At 47.5% G+C, this 27,995-nt stretch overlaps 1 protein-coding gene across 2 annotated transcripts in view; it reads left to right on the top strand.

The window, feature by feature from the left end:
- The first annotated feature begins 4,859 nt into the window (after nucleotides 1-4,859).
- The window catches only part of cps1 (carbamoyl-phosphate synthase 1, mitochondrial), a 188,653-nt gene continuing 165,517 nt past the window's right edge, over nucleotides 4,860-27,995 (top strand). Inside the window, exon 1 of one of the 2 annotated variants that reach the window (XM_052043652.1) lies at nucleotides 4,860-5,213. In XM_052043652.1, the coding sequence (XP_051899612.1) occupies nucleotides 5,088-5,213 (126 nt within the window). In that variant the 5' untranslated portion in view covers nucleotides 4,860-5,087. Of the gene's footprint in view, nucleotides 5,214-5,658; nucleotides 5,773-27,995 lie in introns of those variants that run through there. The other variant, XM_052043728.1, reaches the window with a different exon arrangement.

Genomic DNA, 27,995 nt, shown 5'->3' on the forward strand with positions numbered 1-27,995 from the left:
ACACAAATCATCTGGGAGAAATGTTCTGGGCTCTTGGAAGGCCAGAGGTGGGTGCACTTCTTGCTGGACGAGATGGGCCCGTTTGCATGGAGCACCATGCACCTCCTCTGTGAGAGTCGGCCTGAGCCCTGCTAAGGAAGCCCAACCGGCACACAGGCAGAAAAGGGGGAGGCAAGAGCTCGGGTGTTGGACAAGACTGCTCTGCAGTTCTGAGTCTCCTGACTGAGGAGGACGGTCAGTCACTGATGTGCATCCATACCGACATGGTGAGTCTCCATCTTTGGAGCCTGCAGACATATTTGGACATAGAAAACCTCCCAGATCCTGTGCTTTGGTGACATACTTACTCTGCTGGGGCACTGCCTTCAGGAAGACGCACACCCCCAGTGGCAAGCATCCACAGCACTACTCTAGGGGAATCGCCTATCTTTTACTGGGACCTTTTCAGACTGAGGGGGTGATGCTTCCAGTCAGAGTGCTCTCCTGCTGACAGGGTAGGGAACTCTGGATGACCAGCAGCCAGACAAAGGGATGAGGCAGGTGGTGGGGGAGCAGGCTGCGTGCCCCTTGTGGGCTCATGACCACAGCCTCCAGCGGTTCTGTCTTAGTGGGTCTCAAGGGGTCTAAGGTGTGAAGTGATCCGGCTGAGTCAACCCCTGTTTGAGCGGGATTGTTCATTGGACCCAGTCCCGGAAACCTTTCTTGGGAGCTGGATCCATAAGACCATAAGACATAGGAGCAGAATTAGGCCATTCGACCCTTTGAGTCTGCTCCGCCATTTGACATGGCTGATTTATTTTTCCTTCTCAACCTCATTCTCCTGCCTTTTCCCCATAACCTTTGACACCCTTACTAATCAAGAACCTATCAACCTCCGCTTTAAATATACCCAATGACTTGGCCTCCACAGCCATCTGTGGCAATACATTCCACAGATTCACCACCCTCTGGCTAAAGAAATTCCTCCTCATCTCCATTCTAAAGGGACATTCTTCTATTCTGAGGCTGTGCCCTCTGGTCCTGGACTCTCCCACTACTGGAAACATCCTCTCCACGTCCACTCTATCCAGGCCTTTCAATATTTGGTAGGTTTCAATGAGATCCCCTCTCATCCTTCTAAACTCCAGCGAGTACAGGCCCAGAACCATCAGATGCTCCTCATATGTTAATCCTTTCATTCTCGGGATCATTCTTGTCAACCTTCCCTGGACTGTCTCCAATGCCAGCACATCCTTTCTTCGATATGGGACCCAAAACTGTTCACAATACTCCAAATGTGGTCTGACCAACACCTTATAAAGCCTCAGCGTTACATCCTTGCTTTCATATTCTAGTCCTCTTGAAATGAACGCTAACATTGCATTTGCCTTCCTTACTACCTACTCAACCTGCAAGTTAACCTTTAGGGAATCCTGCACTAGGACTTCTACGTCCCTTTGCACCTCCAATTTCTGAATTCTCTCCCCGTTTAGAAAATAGTCTGCACCTTTATTCCTTCCACCAAAGTGCATGACCATGCACTTCCCTACACTGTATTCCATCTGCCACTTCTTTGCCCATTCTCCCAACCTGTCCAAGTCCTTCTGCAGACTCCTTGCTTCCTCAACACTACCTGCCCCTCCACCTGTCTTTGTATCATCTGCAAACTTGGTCACAAAGCCATCAATTCCGTCATCCAGATCATTAACATATAATGTGAAAAGTAGCAGACCCAACACCGACCCCTGCAGAACACCACTAGTCACCGGCAGCCAACCAGAAAAGGCCGCCTTTATTCCCACTCTTTGCCTTCTGCCAGTCAGCCAATCTTCTATCCATGCTAGTACCTTTCCTGTAATACCATGGGCGCCTATCTTGTTTAGCAGCCTCATGTGCAGCACCTTGTCAAATACCTTCTGAAAATCCAAGTAAACAACATCCACTGACTCTCCTTTGTCTATTCTGCCTGTTACTCCCTCAGAGAATTCCAAGAGATTTGTCAGGCAAGATCTCCCCTTAAGGAAACTATGCTGGCTTCGGCCTATTTTATCATGAGCTTCCAAGTACCCCGAAACCTCATCCTTAATAATGGACTCTAACATCTTACCAACCACCGAAGTCAGGCTAACTGGTCTATAATTTCCACCCAATATGAACCCTTCCTCAGTGCCTCACATTGGCATTTCCTGTACAGGCTGCTTCTCTATACTGTCCACTTCCTCGTCCTTGTCTGCCGCCTGGACATGACATGACAGAACATTCTGCCATCTGGCAGTGAGTTGATCACCAGTGGAAGTCTCTCTCTGTGGGAGGACTCCCTCTTTACAATGAGGACCTGCACAGAACAGTCCCATGCAGCAGATTTTTAAGCTGGTTCACAGACTCCCTGGTCACCTGTGTTTTCTACAAGAGGTTTCAGCCCCTGTTTGAACACCCAAGAGGCTACTCTTCAAGTTCCCTTTGCACTTCAGCCTGATCTTCTGGTGGAGAAGGGGGTTGATGTGATTGGGGGAACCTCCTCATTAGTCTGCTCCTAGGGCTGGACAGGATGGCCATTCACAGGTCCAGGCAGCAGGCCATCGAGGGATCTGTCCAAACCAACTGCATGTCCGTCTTCTGAGGCTACATCCAGAGCACATTGTCCCAGGAAAGGAAGCACACAGTGTCCGCTGGCTCACTGGAGGTCTTTTGGGACCAGTGTACACCACAGGGGCTAGAGTTCATCCTGGACGAAGATGATAATGTTTCAATTCCAGACCAGATGCAGGGTCTTGACCTGAAACATCAACTGTCTATTTCCCTCCACAGGTGCTGCCTGACCTGCTGAGTCTGCCTGACCAGTTTGTGTTTTGCTCTAGATTCCAGCATCTGTGGTCTCTTGTGTCTCCAATGTGTCAATTTAAATGGATTTGTTGTTGTAAATAAAGTTGTCTTACAACAAAAAATCACATTTGATATGGGGTAAGATTCCCAGTGCATTGCCCCACCAACAACCCAGGAACAGTATTTTGAAAGTGAAAATGCCAGCACTAATATTTGCCACATCATTGATTCAATTGGTAAATTGGTTTATTATTGTCACATATACCAAGGTACGGTGAAAAACTTTGTTTTGCATGCCATCCATACAGATCATTTCATCACATCAGTTCATTGATGTAGTACAAGGGAAAACAATAACAGAATGCAGAATAAAGTGTTACAGTTACAGTACAGGCAGACAGTAAGGTGCAAGGACCGTGATGAAGTAGATTATGAGGTCAATATTATCGTACTAGGAGATTGTCCAATAGTCTTATAACAGCGGGTTAGAAGCTGTCCTACAGCCTGGTGGTATGTGCTTTCAGGCTTTTGTGCCTTCTGTTGATGGGAGGGGGGAGAAGAGGTAATGTCCAGGCTGGGTGGGGTCTACTGGCTCTGCACTGTCTGGTTAACAAGGACAGTTACAGAGGGTGATAACAAACAAAGGGACATGTAAAAACAGCAAAATATGGGTCAGGGTGACACACTGGCACAGTGTATAGAGCTGCTGCCTCTCAGCTCCAGAGACCCATGTTCAGTACTGACCTTGAACACTGTCTGTGTGGAGTTTGCACATTCTCCCTGTGACCGTGTGGGTTTCCCCTGGGTGCTCTGGTTTCCTCCCACATCCCAAAGATAGTCTGGCAGGTTATTGATGACTGTAGATTAGAGTTTAGTGCAGGTTAATGGCAAAAGAATCAAAGGGAAGTTGATGGGCATGTGAGAGAGAGAGTAAGTTGCAGGGGTACAGAGAAATAAGGAGGGGGCAATAGGACTGATGGGATTGCTCTGTTGGGGGTAGGCAGGGACTTGATGGCTGAATACCTCTTCCTGTGTGGTAATAGGTATAATGATAGAGTATAAGATTGGTCACAAATGGAATACTGTGTACAGTTTTGGTCACCTTGTCATAGGAAAGACATGGTTAAACTGGACAGAATGCAGAAAGTATTTACGAGGATGTTGCCAGGACTGGAGGGCCTGAGCTATAGGGAGAGGTTGGCCAGGCTAGGTCTTTACTCCTTGGAACGTAGGAGAATGAGGGGGTGACCTTATAGAAGTGTTAAAAAGAGGCATAGATAAGGTGGATGGTAGTGGTCTTTGCCCAGGGTAGGGGAGTCCAAAACTAGGGGGGATAGATTTAGGGTGAGAGGGGAAAGATTCAAAAGGGACCTGAGGGGCAACTTTTTACACAGAAGGTGGTGAGTATATGGAACGAGCTGCCAGGGGAAGTGGTTGAGGCAGGTCCAATAGTATAATTTAAGAAGCACTTGGATAGGTACACGGTGGGGAGGGACTTGGAGGGATATGGGCGGAATGCAGGAAATTGGGACTGGCTGTGTGTGCAGTGGTCGGCGTGGACTCGTTGGGCCGAAGGGTCTGTATCTGTGCTGCGTTGTTCTATGACTCTATGCATTAAAATAAATGATAATTCAAACCTTTTGAATGTTGTTTTTGTTTTCTGATGTTAGTCGGGTTTTAAATCGCAAAAATCGTCACCCTTTAACATTAAGGTGTGTGCATTTGTGCAAATTTGTTAAAGATCAATTTAAAGTTAAAAACTCAAGAAAAATCCAGAATAATGTCAATTATTTTCTGGAAACTTTGGAAAGACTGCAATAATCTGGTCAGTCGTGTTTTATTGTGTTCATACGGTGCAGATTTATTTATGTATTTTAGCAGATCAACAACGGGTTCATATTTCCAATGGAAATCTCCACAGGTAAGGTAAACCTGCTATTAAAGGCGCTGTTTGATTAGGAGAAATACGGTGCTGACATCTCTACACGTCCCAAATGACTAAACGGATTGATGTGCTGTAAGCAGCTGATACGATTTCAGCAGTTTACAGGAGAAACCCCAGATCGAAGTGGAGTGAAATAACCCAACGAGACACGAGGTCGCTGCTGGTCAACCTTTAACGTCAGTCACCCAACACAATAGTACAAAAGAGGCCGGCTCCTGACCCCAGTCACTGGGAGCCAGCCTGGCCGTGGATGAGTTCTACAAGGGGACAAAAAAAAACTTCCAAAGACAATAAAGTAATTTTTAAAAGAAGTTGAATCGTTTGAATCCCAAATCCAATCATGAGCAAGATACTAAGAGCGTGCAACTTGTTCAAATCCATCAAGCATGGCATTACAACCTGCAACCCTGTACAGCGGCCAGTGTGGAGTTTGGAGAAATCAGGAGTCAGATTATACAGCATCAAGGTAACTAAAACTTAATCTACGGATTAATAAACATCGCGAAAACACTACTCTCAGCACGGTGTTTACTTCATCCCCAGCCAATCTGGGAGTGAATGACACAACTGAAGAAACTTTTCCTGATTCATTTTAAACTAACTATTCTCCTCTCTGATATGCAAAACAAATCAAAGCGATGCAATTAATTAGCATTAGTTTGGTGACCCCAGTTCTGCGAATAGGGGAGTGAGACGGGGAGAAAGTGATTTGAACCGCGTGTTTGGCTTTGTGCTTATTTGCTTCGATTCTGGAAGGGAGGCAGCGGTTGGCGTGCATTGCATTCCCTGTCCCCGCCGCTGAGCTGGCTCCGGTTAGCGGAGCACCAGGCGGCGTGGGGGACCATCTGGTCCGGAGCTGCGCAGGCGCAGCGGGCGACATTCAGGAGGCCAGGACTCGCTGCCAGAGCTGCGCAGGCGCGGTTGCCGTCGGCTGGCCTGAGAGGCGAGGAGTCTAGGCCGGGGGGATGGCGGCCGTCGGTTTACCGGGGCTCTCTCCCTGGAACTCGGCGGCGATAGGGTGAATGGTGAGCATCGTGACTGGGCTGCACACGTCCTTGGTTGGAGAACCTGTTGACTGCACAGGGCAGAGAGTGCTGGAAACACTCAGCAAGTCGGGCAGCGTCTGTGGGGAGACCCCTGAATGTGCCGCCTTGTGCTCTCGTCCCTGAGAGGGCGTGAAGTATATCACTGCAATCTTCACTATAATACCATAAACTGTCCCTGCTGTGGGATGTGAATGGGATGTCCTTGTGATGCGGATGTGGCCAGTTTGCTGTTGTAAATCTGAAAGCAGTTGAGAGAACCCACCACTGTTCCCATCCATCCAATTAATGTGTTGGGTCTAACTCACCAGATCTATTGAACGTTCCCAATTCCAGAGACAGGGCTGTGTGCTTTCTCCACAACAGGGTACTGTGGATGCCTCCCCCTCAACTCCTGCAAGCTGTTGGACATGGTGATGGTTTAAAGAGTCACCTACAGAAAGCATACGATAAAGTGGGTGAAGAGTTATACCCAACACATTATTTGGATAGATAGGAACAGTGGTGTAGCTAATAAAAGTGCTGTCCCACAGTGCCAGAGATCCAGGTTCAATCCTGGCCTCTGGTGCTGTTTTTGTGGAGTCTGCACATTGTCATTGTGTTGGACACTAGCCACCTTCAGGCAGTGCAAACACCCAAAACTGCACCATGCAACTCCCAGCTTCACGCTAACTGTGACACTATTACAGCGCCAGTGATCGGGGTTCGATTCCCGTCGCTGTCTGTAAGGAGTTTGTATGTTCTCCCGTGTCTGTGTGGGTTTCCGCCGGGTGCTCTGGTTTTTCCCACATTCTAAAGATGTATGGGTAGGTTAATTTGGGGTTTAAAATGGGCGGTGCAGACTCGTTGGGCCAGAAGGGCCTGTTACCACGCTGTGAAATAAAAAAAAATTTCCTCTGGGTGTTCTGGTTTCTTCCCACTTCCCAAAAATGTGTGAGTCGATAGGTTAAGTGGCATAGTAAGTTGCCCCTAGAGTGTAGGTGAGTGGTGGAACCTGGGAGAGTTGATGAAAATCTAGGGAGAATAAAACAGAATTAATGTAAATAGGTGCTTGATGTTTAGTACAGACTCTGCTGAAGAGTCTGCTTCCAAACTGTATCTCTCAATGAATCCATGAGAACATCAGAACTGTGCAGGAGTAGACTGCTCGGCTCCTAGAGCCTGCTCTACCATTCTAAAATCTTGACACCATTTTGCTTCTATATCCACATTCCACCCCCCCCCCCCCCAATTTCTCAAATATCTAGAAATCTATCACTCAGATTTGAATGCAGTTAATAACCGAGCCTGATACTGATTTACTTCTGACTGTTTACAATACTGTAATTTTTTTTGGTAAATGTTGGGAGACGGGAGAGGTTCCGGAAGATTGGAGGGTTGCGGATGGTGTTCCCTTATTCGAGAAGGGGAGTAGGGATAGCCCAGGAAATTATAGACCGGTGAGTCTTACTTCAGTGGTTGGTAAGCTGATGGAGAAGATCCTGAGAGGCAGGATTTATGAACATTTGGAGAGGTATAATATGATTAGGAATAGTCAGCATGGCTTTGTCAAGGGCAGGTCCTGCCTTACGAGCCTGATTGAATTTTTTGAGGATGTGACTAAACACATCGATGAAAGGAGAGCAGTAGATGTAGTGTATATGGATTTCAGCAAGGCATTTGATAAGGTACCCCATGCGAGGCTTATGGAGAAGGTGAGGAGACATGGGATCCAAGGAGACATTGCAGTGTGGATCCAGAACTGGCTGGCCCACAGAAGGCAAAGAGTAGTTGTTGAAGGGTCGTATTCTGAGTGGAGGTCGGTGACCAGTGGTGTACCTCAGGGATCTGTTCTGGGACCCTTGGTCTTTGTGATTTTTATAAGTGACCTGGATGAGGAAGTGGAGGGGTGGGTTAGTAAGTTTGTGGATGAGACGAAGGTTGGTGGTGTTGTGGATAGTTTGGAGGGCTGTCAGAGGTTACAGAGGGATATAGATAGGATGCAAAGTTGGGCTGAGAAGTGGCAGATGCAGTTCAACCCAGATGTGTGAAGTGGTTCATTTTGGTAGGTCAAATATGTTGGCGGAATATAGTCTTAATGGTAGGACTCTTGGCAGTGTGGAGGATCTGAGGGATCTTGGGGTCCGAGTCCATAGGACCCTCAAAGTGGCGGCGCAGGTTGACTCTGTGGTTAAGAAGGCATATGGTGTATTGTCCTTCATCAATTGGGGAATTGAATTTAGGAGCCGAGAGGTATTGTTGCAGCTATATAGGTCCCTGGTCAGACCCCACCTGGAGTACTGTGCTCAGTTCTGGTCGCCTCACTACAGGAAAGATGTGGAAGCCATAGAGAGGGTGCAGAGGAGATTTACAAGGATGCTGCCTGGGATGAGGAGTATGCCTTATGAAAGCAGGTTGAAGGAACTCGGCCTTTTCTCCTTGGAGAGACGGAGGATAAGGGGGGACCTGATAGAGGTGTATAAGATGATGAGAGGTATTGATCGGCTATATAGTCAGAGGCTTTTCCCCAGGGCTGAATTGGTGGCCACAAGAGGACATAGGTTTAAGGTGCTGGGGAGTAGATATAGAGGAGATGTCAGGGGTAAGTTTTTTACTCAGAGAGTGGTGAGTGCGTGGAATGGGCTGCTGGAAACAGTGGTGGAGGCGGATACAATAGGGTCTTTCAAGAGACTGTTAGATAGGTACATGGAGCTGAGTAAAATAGAGGGCTATGGGTAAGCCTAGTAATTTCTAGGGTAGGGACATGTTTGGCACAGCTTTGTGGGCCGAAGGGCCTGAATTGTGCTGTAGTTTTTTCTATGTTCTGTGTTCTAATATCAGAGAAAACTCAGCATCAATCCCTCTGCTCATCATTCCTTACTCAAAGGCTATAGAACCTGTAAAGGAATGCTGGGGTGAAATTCAAAGCTTTGCTCTGGGGTATGATCTTAGAAACAGTTTTGGATTCTGGGGCCATGGACCTCTTTGACCATACATACTGCAGGAGTACAGGGGCAGACATCACTGAGTGCAAAATGGGTTACTTAAATTGGCACGTTTCACATTAAGGTATTATGTTTTTTGTCTGTGTGAAATGCTGCAGTGTCACATCGCCTTTCGTGTTCTCCTGCATCTCCCTGTAGTAGCAGTAGTGGAGTACTCAAACTTCAGTTGAGAAAGTTGTGCTTTGTAGGTTAGAAGGGTGTGGGGAAGAAAATGGTCCACTCTCTTCGCTTTGTAGGTGTCAGCAGTGCAAATAATTATACTTGGTTCCTGGGACAGGGCAAACTAAAAGAGTACCTGTATAGCCCTTTCACTGTGCTCCAATGTATGAAATACTTGTTACTTTGGCGCTTGGTCACTGTTGTAGGAGAATTGGTTGTGCATTTGCAAATGGTGAGGTTCTGCCAGCAGTGATTTGGGTGCTCTTGTTCCACAAATAGGACCCTCTTTCGGGGAGGGGTAGGAGGGATTGTCTGAAAGTGGATGAAGAGACTAGGGAAGGGAAGCAACAATTGGAATGCCTGAGTAGCTTCAAATGCACAGGAGCTGAGACAAGGCTGGGATAGGGCAATTTTTGTGGAGTTAGCAATGGAGAACACTGGCATAACTGTGAACTCTGAAACGCAACTTCACTGTTAGCGCTGAAGCTCGGAGTTGCGTGGTGCCGTTTTGGGTGTTTGCACTGCCTGAAGGTGGCTAGTGTCCAAGCCAAAGTAATGTTTGAAATTTTGCTGGAGGAAATATTACAGGAAAATGGGAAATGGTGGTCGATTGCAGCTGACTGGATTACTCTTTGCAAGGGCCAATGCAGATTCATAGGGCTGAATGGCCTCTACCTGTGCTGCCCTCTTACTTCCATGAGTACACTGAAGCACTCAGCACAGTGGATGACAGCAGTAAAACAAGCAAACAAAATGTTGCCGTTTCAGAAGCAAAAGGAGCAGTATGTGACTCCAGCAATCTGATTCTGAACTCACTGTTATTTCAAGCCAGTTACTATGAGACATGGTGCCTGAGCTGATATCACGGCTTGGGTGTCTGAATAAAAGGAAGGAAAAGAGCTCTGAGACTTGAAGCTATCAGATTTTAAGAGGAGGCCATAAATCATTCTCTAAATAGGCATGATGAATTGTGCAAGGAGAATGGTGCAACCTCAGAATGTGAAGGCAGGTGAGGAGATTTTGTTTTTTTCATTTCTTGGCATTTGGCTATCACTGGCATTTACTACCCAACCCTGCTTGCTCTTGAAAAGGTGGTGGTGAGTTACCTTGAATTACTGCGGTCAAGAAGCTGCTCCCACGCTGCTGATGGGAAGGAGCTCGAGGAATTGGGCAACACACACCAAATGCTGGCATCCTGTTGTGTTTTTTAAAAGTTTTCTTGTTTCTTCTCTAGTTCTTAATCACCTTAAATATCTGCACTTTTATTATATATCTTAGAATGCACTGTGCTTTTAAACACATATCAAATTTCTGTTCAAACAATTTCACCTTTTCAGCTGAATAGCTAATTGCACCCAGTGAAACATTCCAGTAGTTCCCTTTGGATAATTGCCCTAGCATTCATGTTCTTGCCACACTGTGGTGCCCAGAATGACACACAGTCACTAGCTTTGTACAAGATGTTGGTGAGGCCACATTTGGAATATTGTGTTCAGTTTTGGTCACCCTGCTTTGGGACAGGTGCCATTAAGCTGGAAAGAGTGCAGAGGAGATTTATAAGGATGTTGCCAGGACTCGAGGGACTGAGTTATGGAGAGAGAGGTTGAACAGGTTTAAGGTGAGAGGGGAGAGATTTAATAGGAACTGGAGGGGCAACTTCTTCACCCAGAGGGTGGTCAGTATATGGAATGAGCTGCCAGAGGAAGTGGTTGAGGCAGGTACATTAACATTTAGAAGGTACTCAGACAGGTACTTGGATGGGAAAGGTTAAGGGGGATATGGGCCAAATGCATGCAAATGGGACTGGCTTAAATGGGAATCTTGGTCGGCGTGGACCAGTTGGGCTGAAGGGCCTGTTTTTGTGCTGTATGACTCTATGACTAAGGCTGATATAGCACTTCCATAAATTCAGCATAAAATTCTTGCTTTTGTATTTCAGCCGCTGTTGAGAAAGCCTGGGAACACGTGTTACTTTAACTTGCCTTGCCACTTCCTAAATTGTGCACATATATATGGTCCATGCATGTTGTTTGTTTCAATTCATTTTCGGGATCTCCATGTTGACGATTATTGCCCTTGAGAAGGTGAGGCCGAGTCACTGCCTTGAATGGCAAATGGTGACTCTGGAGCCACACACAGCTTGTTATGGACTTGTTTACAGTTCCCAATCTATCAACCTCTCTAGTCTCTTGCACTGCGGTGCACAACATACCACCAGTGCCTGCTTATAGAGACCTTTATGAACCTCAGTGCCTGCTGTCCTTCAGCCTGTGAACGGATCCCATTTTAATTAAAGTTTTACTTATTATAGAAAATTACTTAAGAAGAAACAAGTTGGTACAGTAACAGTGGGGATAGGTATGGGAGGAGATAGGTCTGTCGTTGTATGACGGGTACGGTACTTGTGGGGATGGGTCTGTCGTTGTATAACAGTGGGATACAGTACTGGTGGGGACATATATGTCACCATAATACAGGTACAGTACTGGTGGGGATGGTTCTGTCACTGTACAACACTGATGTGCAGTAGGGGAGGGGATGGGTCTGTTACTGTATAACACAGGTACAGTGGTGGGGATGGGTTTGTCACTATATCACGGGTACAGTACTGGTGGAGATGGGTCTGTCACTGCCCCCCTTACTAAATTTTTGAGCTCTTTTTAGATTCTCTCTATATTATCTCCACATGGTTTTCACTTGTTAAAAAATGGGGTTACATGCTTTTGAGGAACTGTTCTTGACAGAATTTGAAAGCGTTTTCCTTTCTCATTGTGGCTTTTCCTCCACAGTTGACAGGGCTGTCGACTGCACCAGCACATATAATGATCATTCTGTAACTTCTGGCACTTTCAATGAAATTCCAACACAAGGCACACCTGCTTCTCCACTTCCTACCCACCATTCCAAAAAAGACTATTTACTCTGTGACAGCCTTGTTCATTTCCATGTTCAACACATAGGTCCTGTCTCATGGCAGGGATGTGGGCTTCGCAGGCAGAGCGTTTCGTTGCCATCCTTGGTTGCCGTTGAGAAGGTGGTGGTGAGCTGCCTTCTTGAACCGCTGCAGTCCTTAGAGTGTGGGTATACCCACAAAGCTGTTGTGGGGGAGGGTGGGAGTTCCAGGATTTTGACCCAGCAACGGTGAAGGAACAGTGATATATTTCTAATTCAGGATGGTGTGTGGCTTGGAGGGCAACTTCTGGGTGGTGGTCCTCTCCATGCTTTCGCTGCCCTTGTCCTTTTAGCTGGTAGAGGTGGTGGGTTTGGAAAGTGCTCTCTAAGGGGTCTTGGTGAATGCTGCAATTGTCAGCTTTATTTTTCAGCCCTCCCAAACAAAACTTTCAGATCCTCTGGCACCATGCTCATATCTGTGGAGAGCTGGACTGGTACTTCAGCAGGTCATCATTTTCTACTCTCACTTTCAGCAACCAGGATGCACTTAACCAAGGTCAGGTGACTAACCGACTTCCTCACCTGGTTAACAACCTTTTCTATATCTCTTTTTATCTCATCCAGTATCTCATGCTATGTTGATGTGATTCTCTCTATATTAGTAATCTCATTATTTTCAAAGTTATGCATGATTAATTGTGCTGAAGTTGAGTTTATTGTCATGTGCACAAGTACATCTATGTACAGGTGCAATGAAAAACTTGCAGCAGCATCACAGGCACACAGCATCAAATACACAACATGAACAAGAAAAACATAAATTATACACAATTTTTACAAGAAAGAACACACTAGAATGTAAAAACAAAATCCATTTTAGCACAAGGTGATCAAAGTGGTCATAGAGTTGCTAAACTGTAGTGATTAGAATTGTTCTGGTTGGTTCAAGAACTGAATGGTTGAAGGAAAGTAGCCATTCTTGAACCTGGTGGTGTGGGGCTTCTGTACCTCCTGTCTGATGGTACCTGCGAAAAGGTGGCATGGCCTGGATGGTGGGAATCTTTGATGATAGATGTTGCCTTCTTGAGGCAGCACCTCTTGTAGATTCTACTGATGGTAGGGAGGGATGTGCCCGTAATGTATTGGGCAGAGTCCACTACTCTCTGCAGATACTTACATTCCTGCATGTTCGAATTGCTGTACCAGACCATGATGCAACAGTTCATGTGTAGAAGTTTGTTGGCGTGTTCGGTGACAAGCCGAACCTTCTTAACCTCCTAAGAAAGTAGAGATGCTGGCGCACCTTCACTGTGATTGCATCTGTGCTGAGTCCATAGGTTAACTAATCCAAACTTAACAAGTTTGTTTCTTTAAAAGATGAGTGGAAAAATAACTTCAGTCCATGACAAAAAGAGAATTGTCTTAATTCTTGTTCAGACCAGTTTTTATTTGGCTTCTTGTGGTTGTTTCATAGGGTTTGTACCGGAGAAGTGCTGGCGACATATTTTTCTGGACAGGTGTCTTTACGGGCTGTTTTACTGTTTTGTTTATTCACTGTGGGATCATGGGCATCATTGGCAAAGCCAGTATTCTTTGCCCCACTATAGCCTCCTGTGGTGATTATCTGTTTCCTCGAGTTATTGGAGTTTGTAATGATGATGATAATGCCACATTTGTTGTTGTGCAGGGAATTCTGTGCCTTACGCCCAGGTATGATGATGAATGAACAGCGATTAAGTGATTTCGGGTCAAGTTAGTATGTGCTCTTGAGGGGGAATTACCTGCTGCCTTCCACCATCTAGAGGTGGTGGGTTTGATAGGTGTGGTCAGGTGAGTTTGAATGAGTAACTGCAGTGATGTTACACATTGCACCACATTACACGTTGTTGACAGTGCTGGTTTAATGTGCTGAGAAGATCAAATGTCCAGTTCTCTCCCACTCTTGAGGCTGGTAGCATTTGTATAGCTTTTCTATCTGCATACTTATACAGGTACAAAAAACTTAAAAGGGCTAATGGGATATTGGTCATCATCTCCAGAGCTGAAAGCTTGTAGTCGGAAGAGTAGGAAGTTTTGTCCCACCTGAAGCTCTACTCATTCAGTTTTGGGCACTGCAAAGTGTTGGAGGTAGCTAGAATGACTACTGCCTTAAAGGGACAGAAAATCAGTTCGGGAAGCGGAGGACTAATTAGCAATACTTGCAATGCACAAGTGATGGAATTCTCACTCAAAAATGTATGCAAAAATTGAAAATAGTTCAGTCAGTAAGGATTTTGAAAAGGAAGGTCACTCTTGATCAATCATTGAATTCTTTGAAGAACCAACAAAGGGCAGATAAGGGTCATGTTGTAGACGTAATATATTTGGATTTCTAAAAGGTCACTTGATAAGGTGCTGCATTGACTTGTGAGCAAGGTCGGAATATGTTTAGTCAGGACAAATACCAGGATCGATAGTACTTTGGCTACTAAGCAGAAAAGAATGTGGGAGAAACTCCAGAAACTTCGAGCTGCAGCTCCTGAGGGACCATGTTAGGGAACTGGAGATGCAGCTCGATGACCTGCGTCTGGTCAGGGAGAATGAGGAGGTGATAGAAAGGAGTTACAGGCAGGTGGTCACACCGGGGCCATGGGAGTCAGGCAAGTGGGTCACAGTCAGGAGGGGGAAGGGGAAGAGTCAGGTACTAGAGAGTACCCCTGTGGCTGTACCCCTTGACAATAAGTACTCCTGCTTGAGTGCTGTTGGGGGAGACAGCCGACCTGGGGGAAGCAACAGTGGCAGTGTCTCTGGCACAGAGTCCGGCCCTGTGGCTCAGGAGGGTAGGGAATGAGAGGGGAGGGCACGAGTGATGGGGGACTCTATAGTTAGGTGGGCAGACAAGCGATTCTGTGGACGCAGGAAAGAAACTCGGAAGGTAGTTTGCCTCCCAGGTGCCAGCGCCCAGGATGTTTCAGATCGCGTCCAAGATATCCTGAAGGGGGAGGGAGAACAGCCAGAGGTCGTGGTACATATAGGTACCAACGACATAGGTAGGGAAAGGAATGGGGTCCTGAAAAAAGACTATAGAGAATTAGGAAGGAAGTTGAGAAGCAGGACCTCAAAGATAGTAATATCCTGGTTACTGCCTGTGCTAAGTGACAGTGGGTATAGGAACAGAATGAGGAGGAGGTTAAATGCATGGCTGAGGGATTGGAGTAAGGAGCAGGGATTCAGATTTCTGGATCATTGGGGCTTCTTTTGGGGCAGGTATGACCTGTTCAAAGAGGACAAGTTGCACTTGACTCCCAGGGGGACCAATATCCTGGCGGGGAGGTTTGCTAAGGCTACTGGGGAGGGTTTAAACTAGAATTGCTAGAGGTTGGGATCCGAACTGGAGAGATTGGGGAAGAGGTGTTTGGCTCTCAAATATAGAGAGCTAGTAGTAGGTACGATAGGCAGGTGATAGAGAAGGGACGTGCCCAGACAGGTTTGAGATGTGTCTATTTTAACTCAAGGAGTATTGTGAACAAGGCGGATGAGCTTAGAGCTTGGATCAATACTTGGAGCTGTGATGTAGTGGCCATTACGGAGACTTGGATGGCTCAAGGACTGGAAAGGTTGCTTCAAGTGCCGGGTTTTAGATGTTTCAGAAAGGACAGGGAGGGAGGTAAAAGAGGTGGGGGAGTGGCACTGTTGATCAGAGATTGTGTCACGACTGCGGAAAAGGTGGACATCATGGAGGGACTGTCTACGGAGTCTCTGTGGGTGGAGGTTAGGAATAGGAAGGGGTCAATAACTTTACTGGGTGTTTTTTATAGGCCGCCCAATAGTAACAGGGATATTGAGGAGCAGATAGAGAAGCAGATCCCAGAAAGGTATGAGCATAACAGAGTTGTTGTGATTGGGGATTTTAATTTCCCAAACATCGATTGGCATCTCCAGACAGTGAGGGGTTTAGATGGGGAGGAGCTTGTTAAGTGTGTTCAGGAAGGATTCTTGACACAGTATGTAGATAGGCCGACAAGAGGAGAGGCTGTGCTTGATTTGGTATTGGGAAATGAACCTGGTCAGGTGTCAGATCTCTCAGTGGGTGAACATTTTGGTGATAGTGATCATAATTCTATCTCCTTTACGTTAGCGCTGGAGGGAGATAGGAACAGACAGACTAGAAGGGCGTTTACTTGGAGTAAAGGGAATTATGAGGCTCTCAGGCAGGAAATTGGAAGATTAAATTGGGAACAGATGGTCTCAGGGAAAAGTATGGAAGATATGTGGCAAATATTCAGGGGATAGTTGTGTGGAGTTCTGCATAGTCATGTTCCAATGAGACGGGAGTCACGAGAGGATACAGGAACCATGGTGTACAATAATAAATCTGGTCAAAAGGAAAAGAAAAGCTTACAAAAGGTATAGAGAGCTAGGTAATGTTAGAGATCTGGAAGAGTATAAGGCTAATAGGAAGGAGTTTAAGAAGGAGATTAGAAGAGCCAGAAGGGGGCATGAGAAGGCGTTGGCAGGCAGGATTAGGGAAAACCCCAAAGCATTCTACAGGTATGTGAAGAGCAAGAGGATAAGATATGAAAGAATAGGACCTATCAAGTGCAGTAGTGGGGAAGTGTGTATGGATCCGGAAGAAATGGCGGATGTACTTAATGAATACTTTACGTCAGTATTCACGACGTAAAAAGATCTGGGGGATTGTAGTGGGGACTTGCAGCGGCCTGAAAAGCTTGAACATGTAGATATTAGGAAAGAGGATGTGCTGAAACTTTTGGAAAGCATCAAGTTGGATAAGTCACTGGGACCGGATGAGATGTACCCCAGGCTGCTGTGGGAGGCGAGGGAAGAGATTGCGGAGCCTCTGACAATGATCTTTGCATCGTCGATGGAGACTGGAGAGGTTCCGGAAGATTGGAGGGTTGCGGATGTTGTTCCCTTATTCAAGAAGGGGAGTAGGGATAGCCCAGGGAATTATAGACCGGTGAGTCTCACCTCAGTGGTTGGTAAGCTGATGGAAAAGATCCTGAGAGGCAGGATTTATGAACATTTGCAGAGGTATAATATGATTAGGAATAGTCAGCCTGGCTTTGTCAAGGGCAGGTCCTGCCTTACGAGCCTGATTGAATTTTTTGAGGATGTGACTAAACACATCGATGAAGGGAGAGCAGTAGATGTAGTGTATATGGATTTCAGCAAAACTTTTGATAAGGTACCCCATGCAAGGCTTATTGAGAAAGTAAGGAGGCATGGGATCCAAGGGGGCGTTGCAGTGTGGATTCAGAACTGGCTGGCCCACAGAAGGCAAACAGTGGTTATTGAAGGGTTGCATTCTGCGTGGAGGTCGGTGACCAGTGGTGTACCTCAGGGATCTGTACTGGGACCCTTGCTCTTTGTGATTTTTATAAACGACCTGGATGAGGAAGTGGAGGGGCGGGTTACTAAGTTTGCGGATGACACGAAGGTTGGGGGTGTTGTGGATAGTTTGGAGGGCTGTCAGAGGTTACAGAGGGACATAGGGTGCAAAGTTGGGCTGAGAAGTAGCAGATGCAGTTCAACCCAGATAAGTGTGAAGTGGTTCATTTTGTTAGGTCGAATATGATGGCAGAATATAGTATTAATGGTAGGACTCTTGGCAGTGTGGAGGATCAGAGGGATTTTGGGGTCCGAGTCCATAGGATGCTCAAAGCGGCTGCGCAGGTTGACTCAGTGGTTCTGAAGGCATATGGTGTATTGTCCTTCATCAATCAGGGAATTGAATTTAGGAGCCGAGAGGTATTGTTGCAGCTATATAAGTCCCTGGTCAGACCCCACTTGGAGTACTATGCTCAGTTCTGGTCGCCTCAATACAGGAAGGATGTGGAAGCCATAGAAAGGGTGCAGAGGAGATTTACTAGGATGCTGTCTGGAATGCGGAGCATGCCTTATGAATGCAGGTTGAAGGAACTCGGCCTTTTCTCCTTGGAGAGACGGAGGATGGGGGGCGACCTAATAGAGGTATATAAGATGATGAGAGGTATTGATCGGCTATATAGTCAGAGGCTTTTTCCCAGGGCTGAAATGGTGGCCACAAGAGGACATAGGTTTAAGGTGCTGGGGAGTAGGTATAGAGGAGATGTCAGGGGTAAGTTTTTTTACTCAGAGAGTGGTGAGTGCATGGAATAGGCTGCCGGCAACAGTGGTGGAGGCTGATACGATAGGGTCTTTCAAGAGACTGTTAGATAGGTACATGGAGCTGAGTAAAATAGAGGGCTATGGGTAAGCCTAGTAATTTCTAGGGTAAGGACATGTTCGGCACAGCTTTGTGGGCCGAAGGGCCTGAATTGTGCTGTAGTTTTTCTATATGCAAAGGGGAGGATGAAGTGCTCTGCAGGGGTTGGTACAAAGTCTACTGTTCACCTTTCAGAGACTGGAATCTGACATGCAATTTCACAATTTGAGGAGGATAATAAGTTGGGAACTGTGATTAGTGAGGAATGTGTTGGTTGGCATGGACCATTTGAGCCGAAAGGCCTGTTTCTGTGCTATATGACTCTGTCATTCTGGTGAATCAGCACTTTCAGTTCAAGGTAAGTTTGAGATGTTGCATTCGTTTGGGGAAAACTCTGCAATCAGTTGGCCTCAGCTACCACCCAGCCAATGAAAGCACGCTCACTCATCACATGCTTTGAGAAGAAATATCATTGGGCGACTATATTTTGTAAATGGGATCCAGGATGGGAAGACAGCAAAGTATCCAGGATGGAAGAGTGCCAGTTACACAGTCCGGAGAGATGTAATTTGACATCCTATTTTCTCACAGATTTACACTGGGTGCAGCAGAAATCTGATTAGAGCTGATATGATGCCACCCTACTGGTGATTCGGGTAACAATTATTAATAATACAGCTCCCTGCCGCACTGTTGAAGAATGTATGGTGGGTGTGTTGTTTGAGACGTCCGGCTGGACAATTTGGTTATGTGCTCATCTGCCTCTCTTATCTCCCTTCGACTGCACTTTGAAGTCCAGGCGCTGAGCCTGCTGAACATAAATTGTACAGGAAGGAAACAATTTTTGGACCCCCACCCCCAACAATTGTATGGGGCACATATACACGCTGTGCACTTGGGGTTGAGGTGATTTTCAAACTTCCAGTAGGTGACGCTGGCACCCACATGTGGATGGACAGGAGTCTCAGAATGGGTTTTGTGAACTGCGCTCTTGCCTGAAATAATTGTTCACAGGGCATATTGTATCACCCTGGGAAACTGGGAATGGATGATCGTCCAATCATACATCCCAGGATATGTTACCATGTCCCTGGGCAAACAATGTCCCCAGTTGAACAAAAGTACAAGCAAAGTATCAGCACAATCCCATCCTGGCCTTAGCTTCAGGGGGAGGCTGTCCAAGATAGTGGATGCCACACACAACAATCAATTCAATTAATGGCATTAGTGAGCCAGTATTTTCAGGATGTTGTGTAATTGCCTCTGACTAAAGTATGTTCTAAACCGTGGGCTGAAAATGGGAGGAAGTACCAAACTATCGGAATACAATATTTCTTGTCCAAGTTACAACAGGAGACTGTGAGACCACTTTCCATCAGCAAGAAGCCTGACAGACGAGGTAGATGAACTTGGTGCATGGATAGGTACATGGGACTGGGATATTATAAATATTACAGAAATGTGGTTGAGGGAGGAGCAGGACTGGGAGCTGCATGTTCTGGGGTATGGATGGTACAGGCATGATAGAGGTGGAGGTATGAGGGAAGGGGGGAGTTGCATTTTTGATTAGGGAGAACATGGCAGTACTCAGTTGTTAAATTTGTCCAAAAAAGTTTTCTCAAGCAATTAGTAGATGGCCCTTCTGGAGAGGGGCAGCACTGGACATCCTATTGGGAAATGAGGCAGGACAAATGTGGGACCAGTGACCATAATTCTATTAGTTTTAAGTTAGTTAAGGGGATCTGAAGGGTGCATGGAACAAGTTAACAAGCTGCCAGAGGAAGTGGTAGAAGCAGGAATGATAATTAAGTTAAAGACTTTTGTTTAGGTACATGGATAGAAAAAGTTTGGACAGACATGAGCCAAATGCAGGTAAACGGGACTAGCTTTGATGGGCTTTACGGTTGGTGTGGACGAGTTGGGCCGAAGGGCCTGTTTCAATGATGACTCTAAAAGCAAGATAATTTTTTGGGTTTAAACATTAGCAACAAAAATGGGAAGTGCTTTTAACAAAAAATCTCGGCATCAACCAGCACATCTGGCGAGAAAGTTAATGTTTCAGGTTGAAGGTTGATTGTATTGTATTTTTTGTGATCTTTTTTTCAGGATGAAGTTGTCCTTGTACTGTGCCTTCTTTTGGTTCTGATACTGAATTGTTCTTTTGCAAAGTTGAGCCAGGGCAGATTGAGCACAGCCTTGGCTTTGGAGTAGATTTTTATGCATAATCATAATCATTCATTTTCAGGTTAGTGGAAATCAAATTTATAAAAAATCACAAACTCCAAGTTCTTGTGTGACAATGGACATGATAGCTGACAGTGTTTATTATTCTGGGGCAGATGGAGAAGTAATTGAGGACCTGAAAGGTTGCCATTAGGTGTTCACCGTCTGTTGAAGCATGGAATGACAAATGTGTAAGATTGTATCCTGTCTTTGCTATTTTAACGGTTGGGGAGGCAGTTTGTGTGTGCAGACTAATCTTGTGCATTTTGTTGAACTTCAAGGAGAAATGACAGAACATGCTGCAGCTGAGATAATGTGAATAAACAGAGAATATCAAAAATAAGGTTGTGGCAATGTCAACTGATAACAAAAGCTTTGGTGACCTACACAGACTTGGATAGGAAAATGTGCACAGGAAAGAATTGACAGGACTTTGGTTTCTGCACATAAAAAAGTGTAATCCTGGAAGAGGGGGAGCATTTGAGTTAAAGTTAAGGATATTTTCATGCATTTTGTGTTGGCATGAAAAGATTTGAGCATGTGAGGCAAAATGTCAGATTGTCCATTGACTGTTAATGTCTTTGCTTTCGTGTATGTCCTTAAGACTTCAAATTGCTAAAGTCCTTTTTCTTGTCAGAATGCCAATATTAAAGAACATTTGAAGATCAATGTACTGAACTCTGACTTGGATTTATCCTTGCAAACAAGACGCCTTATCTTATTGCAAATAATGGAATGTAATTAGCCAATATCATGAACAATCACAAAGAAGCTGGCTACATGCTTGAAGATTTTGTACAGTCCCCGTTCTAATAGCAAAACCACAGAAGACTTATAACAAAGTTGGGGTTGTCTCATCTCATTGTGCCAAGGTGATTCTTTGATACAGTGAGTTTTTTTTATAGAAAGTTTGTGTATATGGGAGAAGGAAATGGATGATGAGAGAGATCGTTTAACTTCTAAAGGATGATCCTTTTCAAAATTAAAAGTTGAATTACTGCAGAAGAAATACCTGAAGCTGACAATTAACACAATTTAATTTGGAGGAAGTAACCCCATAACTGAGTTTGTGATGGTGAACAAGGGCGGTACTGGGGAGATGAACTGAAACAGTCAGAGGAGGATAGAGGATGATACTGTAGCGGTTGCTACCGCGGAATAAAACAAGACTCTACTCGGAGGATTGCCAACAGAACTGGTTTATTTTCCCGCCTTGTGCGGGCCCTTTAAGGGAGAAAAACTCCCGCCCAAAAAAACCGGCAATGACGTAAGTCCTACGTCATCAGGACTTTCCCGCGCGCGGGTTCTCCCCGTCGCTCGGAAAGACGAGGCCCGCCGCCATCTTGGGCCTCGTCGCTCCGACGCCGCGCGACCCGACTGCCGAGCCGGTTCGCCCGACTAGACGGTGAGTCGCCACACAACCCCCCCCAGAACCGGCGAGACAGTCCCCAAGGTCCGTGGGCTGTGCCAGCTGCCGCTTAGGGGGGCGGCCTCTGCGTCGTGGCGTGGCAACCTCGACAGGCTGTTGCAGATCCAAATGGGCCGGTTTGAGGCGGTCCGCCGTGAAAACCTGTTCCCTGCCTCCAATGTCCAAAATAAAAGTGGATCAGTTATTCCGTATGACTCGGAACGGTCCCTCATATGGTCGTTGCAATGGCGCCCGAGGTGTGCCCCTGCGAACGAAAACAAACTTACAGTCCCGTAGTTCCTTGGGCTGGCAGGATGGGGCTTGACCGTGCCATGAGGCGGGAATCGGGGCCAAGGCGCCGAGCTTCTCGCGCAGTCTTTGTAGAACTGCTGGGGGTTGTTCCCCTTGGTCCTGAAGGGCAGGTATGAAATCCCCAGGGACAACTAGTGGCGCCCCGTATACAAGCTCAGCTGACGAAGTGCGGAGGTCTTTGGGGGCAGTGCGTATGCCGAGCAGGACCCAAGGCAGCTCGTCAACCCAGTTAGGACCCTTCAGGCGGGCCATCAAGGCCGATTTTAGATGGCGGTGAAAACGTTCCACCAACCCGTTTGATTGAGGATGGTAGGCCGTGGTGGTGTGCAGCTGCGTCCCTAGCAGGTTCGCTAATGCAGCCCAGAGACCGGAAGTGAATTGGGTGCCTCTGTCTGAAGTGATGTGGGCCGGAACGCCAAAACGTGAGACCCAAGTTGTGAGCAGCGCTCGGGCGCAGGAATCAGTTGTGATGTCAGTCAGGGGGGTTGCCTCAGGCCACCTCGTGAACCGGTCCACGATGGTAAGGAGGGTACCGGGCTCCTCTTGAAACCGGCAGAGGGCCCACGAGGTCGACGTGTATGTGGTCGAACCTCCTACGGGTAGGCTCGAACTGCTGTGGTGGGACCTTGGGTGTGTCGCTGGATTTTGATGTCTGGCAGTGCAGACAAGTCCTGGCCCACACTGACCTGTTTGCGCAGGCCATGCCAGACAAACTTGCTGGCGACCAGTCGGACAGTAGATCTGATGGATGGTGCGCCAAACCCATGTACCGAGTCAAAAACGCGTCTCCGCCAGGCTGCAGGGACAATAGGGCGGGGCTGACCAGTCGCAACGTCGCAAAGTAGGGTCCGCTGACCTGGACCAACCAAGAAATCTCGGAGCTGCAGACCCGAGACTGCGGTTCTGTAGCTGGGCAGTTCGTCGTCGGCTTGCTGTGCGTCAGCCAGGGCCGTGTAGTCGACACCCAAGGATAGGTTGTGGATGGTTGGTCTGGAAAGTGCATCAGCAACGACATTATCCTTTCCGGAGACATGTTGGATGTCAGTTGTGAACTCGGAAATGTAGGATAAATGTCTCTGCTGACGAGCTGACCAGGGATCGGAGACTTTGGAGAAGGCAAAGGACAGAGGCTTATGATCGGTGAAAGCGGTGAAAGGCCTGCCTTCTAGAAAGTATCGGAAATGCCGGACCGCCAGATACAGCGCTAGAAGTTCCCGATCAAAAGCGCTGTACTTCAGTTCGGGCGGTCTAAGGTGTTTGCTGAAAAATGCCAAGGGTTGCCAGCGGCCTTCGAGTAGCTGTTCCAGTACCCCACCCACTGTGGTGTTGGACGCGTCTACCGTGAGGGCAGTCGGGACATCAGTCCTAGGGTGTACCAGCATCGTGGCGTCTGCCAGGGCGTCTTTGGCCTTAACGAAAGCAGCCGCAGCCTCGTCAGTCCAGGTGATGTCCTTGCCCTTACCAGCCAGCAGCGAGAACAGAGGGCGCATGATACGGGCTGCTGCAGGGATGAAACGATGGTAAAAGTTGACCATCCCAAGGAATTCCTGTAGGCCTTTGACTGTGTCGGGGCGGGCAAAATGGCGGATAGCATCCACCTTGGCGGGTAGGGGTGTTGCCACCGTCGCTGGTGATTTTGTGGCCGAGGAAATCGATAGAGTCAAGTCCGAATTGGCACTTGGACGGGTTAATCGTGACGGCCGAAATCGCGGAGGCGGGAATACAGCTGGCGGAGGTGGGAAAGGTGTTCCTGGCGGTTACGGCTGGCGATCAATATGTCGTCCAAGTAAATGAACACGAAGTCCAGGTCTCGGCCTACCGCGTCCATCAGCCGCTGGAAGGTCTGCGCGGCGTTCTTAAGGCCGAACGGCATCCGAAGGAATTCGAACAGGCCGAATGGGGTGATAATCTCAGTTTGGGGACGTCATCCGGATGGACCGGGATTTGGTGGTATCCCCTAACGAGGTCCACTTTGGAAAAGATGCGGGCCCCGTGTAAGTTCGCTGCGAAGTCCTGGATGTGAGGGATGGGATAGCGGTCCGGGGTGGTGGCGTCATTCAGCCTGCGGTAGTCGCCGCAGGGCCTCCACCCTCCGGTGGCTTTGGGGACCATGTGCAGGGGGGAGGCCCAGGGGCTGTCTGACCTGCGAACAATCCCCAGCTCCTCCATGTGATGGAACTCTTCCTTTGCCAGGCGGAGCTTGTCCTGGAGGTAATCGTCGTGCTCGGCATGAAGGGGTGGCCCTGTGGTAATGATGTGGTGTTGTACCCCATGTGTGGGCCGAGAATTTGTAAACGAAGGTGCCAAAATCGATGGGAATTCGGCTAGGAGCTTGGCGAAATCGTCGCCAGAAAGGGTAATGGAGTCCAGGCGCGGGGCTGGTGGGCTGATTTCTCCCAGGGGATAGGTCCGGAGAGTGCTAGAGTGGACTAACCGCTTCCTTCGCAGGTCGACTAACAGGTTGTGGGCCTGAAGGAAATCGGCGCCTAGGAGTGGTCGGGCGACGGTGGCAAGGGTAAAGGTCCAGGTAAAACGGCTGCCGCCAAAGTGTAATTGAAGCGTACGGGTGCCGAAAGACCGTATCGTTGTACCGTTGGCGGCATTGAGTAGAGGACCTGGTGGCCTGTCACGAGTGTCGCGGCCTGTCGGGGGCAAAATACTGACCTCCGCTCCAGTATCAACGAGGAAATGCCGTCCAGATTTCTTGTCCTGAACGAAGAGGAGGCTCTGTCGGCGGCCAGCCGCCGTAGCCATCAGCGGCGGCTGGCCCTGGCGTTTCCCTGAAACTTGCAAGGTGGGCGGCATCGACGGGCCTCCGCACCCCACCTCTGATGGTAGAAGCACAGCTGGTCACCCGTGTCGTCGTCTGCATTCCTGGGGCGTGGCTGCTCGGTTGCTGGGGCCGGGCGAGGCAGGCGTTGGGCTCGCGGCCTGGTGATTTGACTGACGGACGAACCGCTCTCGCGCTTGGCCCTCCACAGGACATCTGCCCGGGCGGCCACCTCACGGGGGTTGCTGAAGTCGTCATCAGCTAACAACAAGTGGATGTCATCGGGGAGCTGTTCGAGGAAGGCCTGTTCGAACATCAGGCATGGCTTGTGTCCCTCGGCCAATGCCAGCATCTCATTCATTAGGGCGGATGGGGATCTGTCCCCCAGGCCATCCAGATGAAGCAGGCGGGCGGCGCGCTCACGACGGGAGAGGCCGAAGGTCCGGATCAAAAGATCTTTGAAAGCCGGGTACTTATCTGCCTCCGGAGGCGACTGGATGAAGTCTCCAACCTGGGCGGTTGTCTCCTGGTCCAGAGAGCTAACCACATGGTAGTACTTCGTGGAGTCGGAGGTGATCTGCCGAAGGTGGAATTGCGCTTCAGCCTGGTCAAACCAGACACTGGGCCGAAGTGTCCAAAAGGTGGGCAGCTTGAGGGCCACTGCGTTGGCTGCTGCGCTGTCGTCCATTTCGCGGGTCCAAAAGCCGTTTGGACCGTCGGGGTCACCAATGTAGTGGTTGCTACCGCGGAATAAAACAAGACTCTACTCGGAGGATTGCCAAACAGAACTGGTTTATTTTCCCGCCTTGTGCGGGCCCTTTAAGGGAGAAAAACTCCCGCCCAAAAAAACCGGCAATGACGTAAGTCCTACGTCATCAGGACTTTACCGCGCGCGGGTTCTCCCCGTCGCTCGGAAAGACAAGGCCCGCCGCCATCTTGGGCCTCGTCGCTCCGACGCCGCGCGACCCGACTGCCGAGCCGGTTCGCCCGACTAGACGGTGAGTCGCCACAATACCAAAATAACTAGTGTTGTACGCAGTATAGAAGATTATGAAAAATTACAGGGGGATCTTGATCAGCTAGGTATGTGGGCTGAGGATTGGCAAATGGCTTTCAATCTAGATAAATGTGAAGTATTACATTTTGGAGTGGAGAGTATTATGGAACAGAGGGACCTAGGCATGCAAGTGCATAGTTTGTTGAAAGCGGCATGTCAGGTAGATAGGGTGGTGAAGAAGGCATTTGGCATGCTGGCCTTCATCAGTCAAGCTATTGAGTATAGGAGTTGGGAAGTTGTGTTGCAGTTATATAAGACATTGGTGAGGTGGCACTTGGAGTATTGTGTGCAGTTTTGGTCACTGTGTTATAGGAAAGATATTATTCAACTAGAAATGTTGCCTGGACTTGGGGGCCTGAGATTACAAGGAGAGGTTGTGTAGACTAGGACTTTATTCCCTGGAACGTAGGAGATATAAGATCATGAGGGGCATAGACGGAGTGAAAGCACGTAGTCTTTTTCCCAAGGAGGGAGTGCTGAAAACAAGAGGGCATAGGTTTAAAATCAGAAGCGAGGGATTTAATAGGGACATCAGGGGCAGCTTCTTCATTGCAAAGGGTGGTGCGTATTTGGAATAAGTTGCCAGAAATAGTGGTTGAGGCGGGCACATTAGCAACATTTAAAAACCATCTAGATAAGTACATGGATGGGAGAGGTTTAGAGGGCTATGGGCCGAACACTGGCAGATGGGACCATCTCACTGGGCAACACGGTTGGCATGGATTAGTTGGGCCGAAGGGCCTTTTTCCAAGCTGTAAGACTCTATGACTCTGACTCAGTCAAACATTTATGGGAATCCTCAGTACCACATACACATCTGGCTGTGGCTGTACCTGTCTGCAGTAACATTGCAGTTGGGAGGTGTTCTCTGCCTTGACCAACCCTATGGCAGTTGAAGCTTTTCTCAGTGTCGAGCTTCCACTTGCCATGCCATGAGTTCTTCAGCAAACTGAGCAGGAATTTACACTTGTAAAATTTGTAAACTCAACGAAGGAATAAAGCATCAGGAGAGCAATATTTCTGGCATGTTACTGGACAGTGGGTTCCTGTTGGCTATAGACTGAGTCCACAGTCACCTGAACACTTCTTTTGGGAACTGTGGGGAAAATTTATGATGCAAAGTAGGAAGTTATTTATTTTGCAGTTTTGTGTCACTAGATGGCAAATGTCATTTCTGTTAACTCTCAATAAAAAATATAAATGTATTATATGAACTTTATCATTGACTGTGATAGTTGATCGAGGTTAATCTTTACATGTATTGCACTATTCAGGGCAACAAAACCTGAATGTGATGATATCATTAGTTCTTTCTGTAGACTAGAATCAGTGGATACAACAACTGATAAGCCTGTGGTATGTTACCTGTTTTGCTGTGTCCCTGGGTTTGGGATAGGAAATATGGTTGCCCATTATTCTCAGGGCTTTGTTTCCTAGTGGGGTAGAGTGTTGCGGACTGATGTTTGGAGCATCTTGTCCTTACTGCAATATTCAATCACCGTTTTCCAGGCAGTGTCACAGGATTATGAATAGGAGTGGGAACTTGGAAGAAGTAACTCTGTAAATGAGTTTGTGATGGCAAAGCTTTCCCTCCCCCAAGCCTTACAACACAGAGATAAATTCTATCTCCACTGAGTCAAGCATGGCTCTGATGACAGCTGAGAGGAGAAGTGTGTGTCTCACTGTATTCTACCACTTCTGCATCCTCGAGTTGTAAAACTAGATGCTGAGGCGTTTTTTAAATGTTTCAAAGGTTATAATACATCTGCTTAAATTTCTGCCATGTTCAAGGTACATTCACTATATGGTTAAAAGTGACAGATAGACAGACATAGTTGTGGTCAAAGCCGTAGAAGTTTACAGCACAGTACAGGCCCTTTGGCCCATGATGTTGTGCTGACATTTTATCCTGCTCTAAGATCTATCTAACCCTTCCCTCCCACGTAGCCCTCCTGGTGAATACCAAAGCAAGCTTCAGCTAATTTGATTTGTACCATGATCCATCCAAAAAATGGAAAAGAGCAGTTGACAGTGAAAAGACTCTGGGGCCAGATGACATCTCAGCTGTACTGGTGAAGACTTCCACTTCAAAACCAGACATTCTTCTAGAAAAGCTGCTGCAGTGCAGCTATGTGATGCATGGAAAGTTGCCTAGTGTATCCTGTTCAATAAAAGCTGTGCAAATCTGATCTCAAATTAATGTAAGGTATTGT

This window comes from Pristis pectinata, chromosome 1 (genome assembly GCF_009764475.1).
Source record: "Pristis pectinata isolate sPriPec2 chromosome 1, sPriPec2.1.pri, whole genome shotgun sequence".
Taxonomy (NCBI): Eukaryota; Metazoa; Chordata; class Chondrichthyes; order Rhinopristiformes; family Pristidae; genus Pristis; species Pristis pectinata.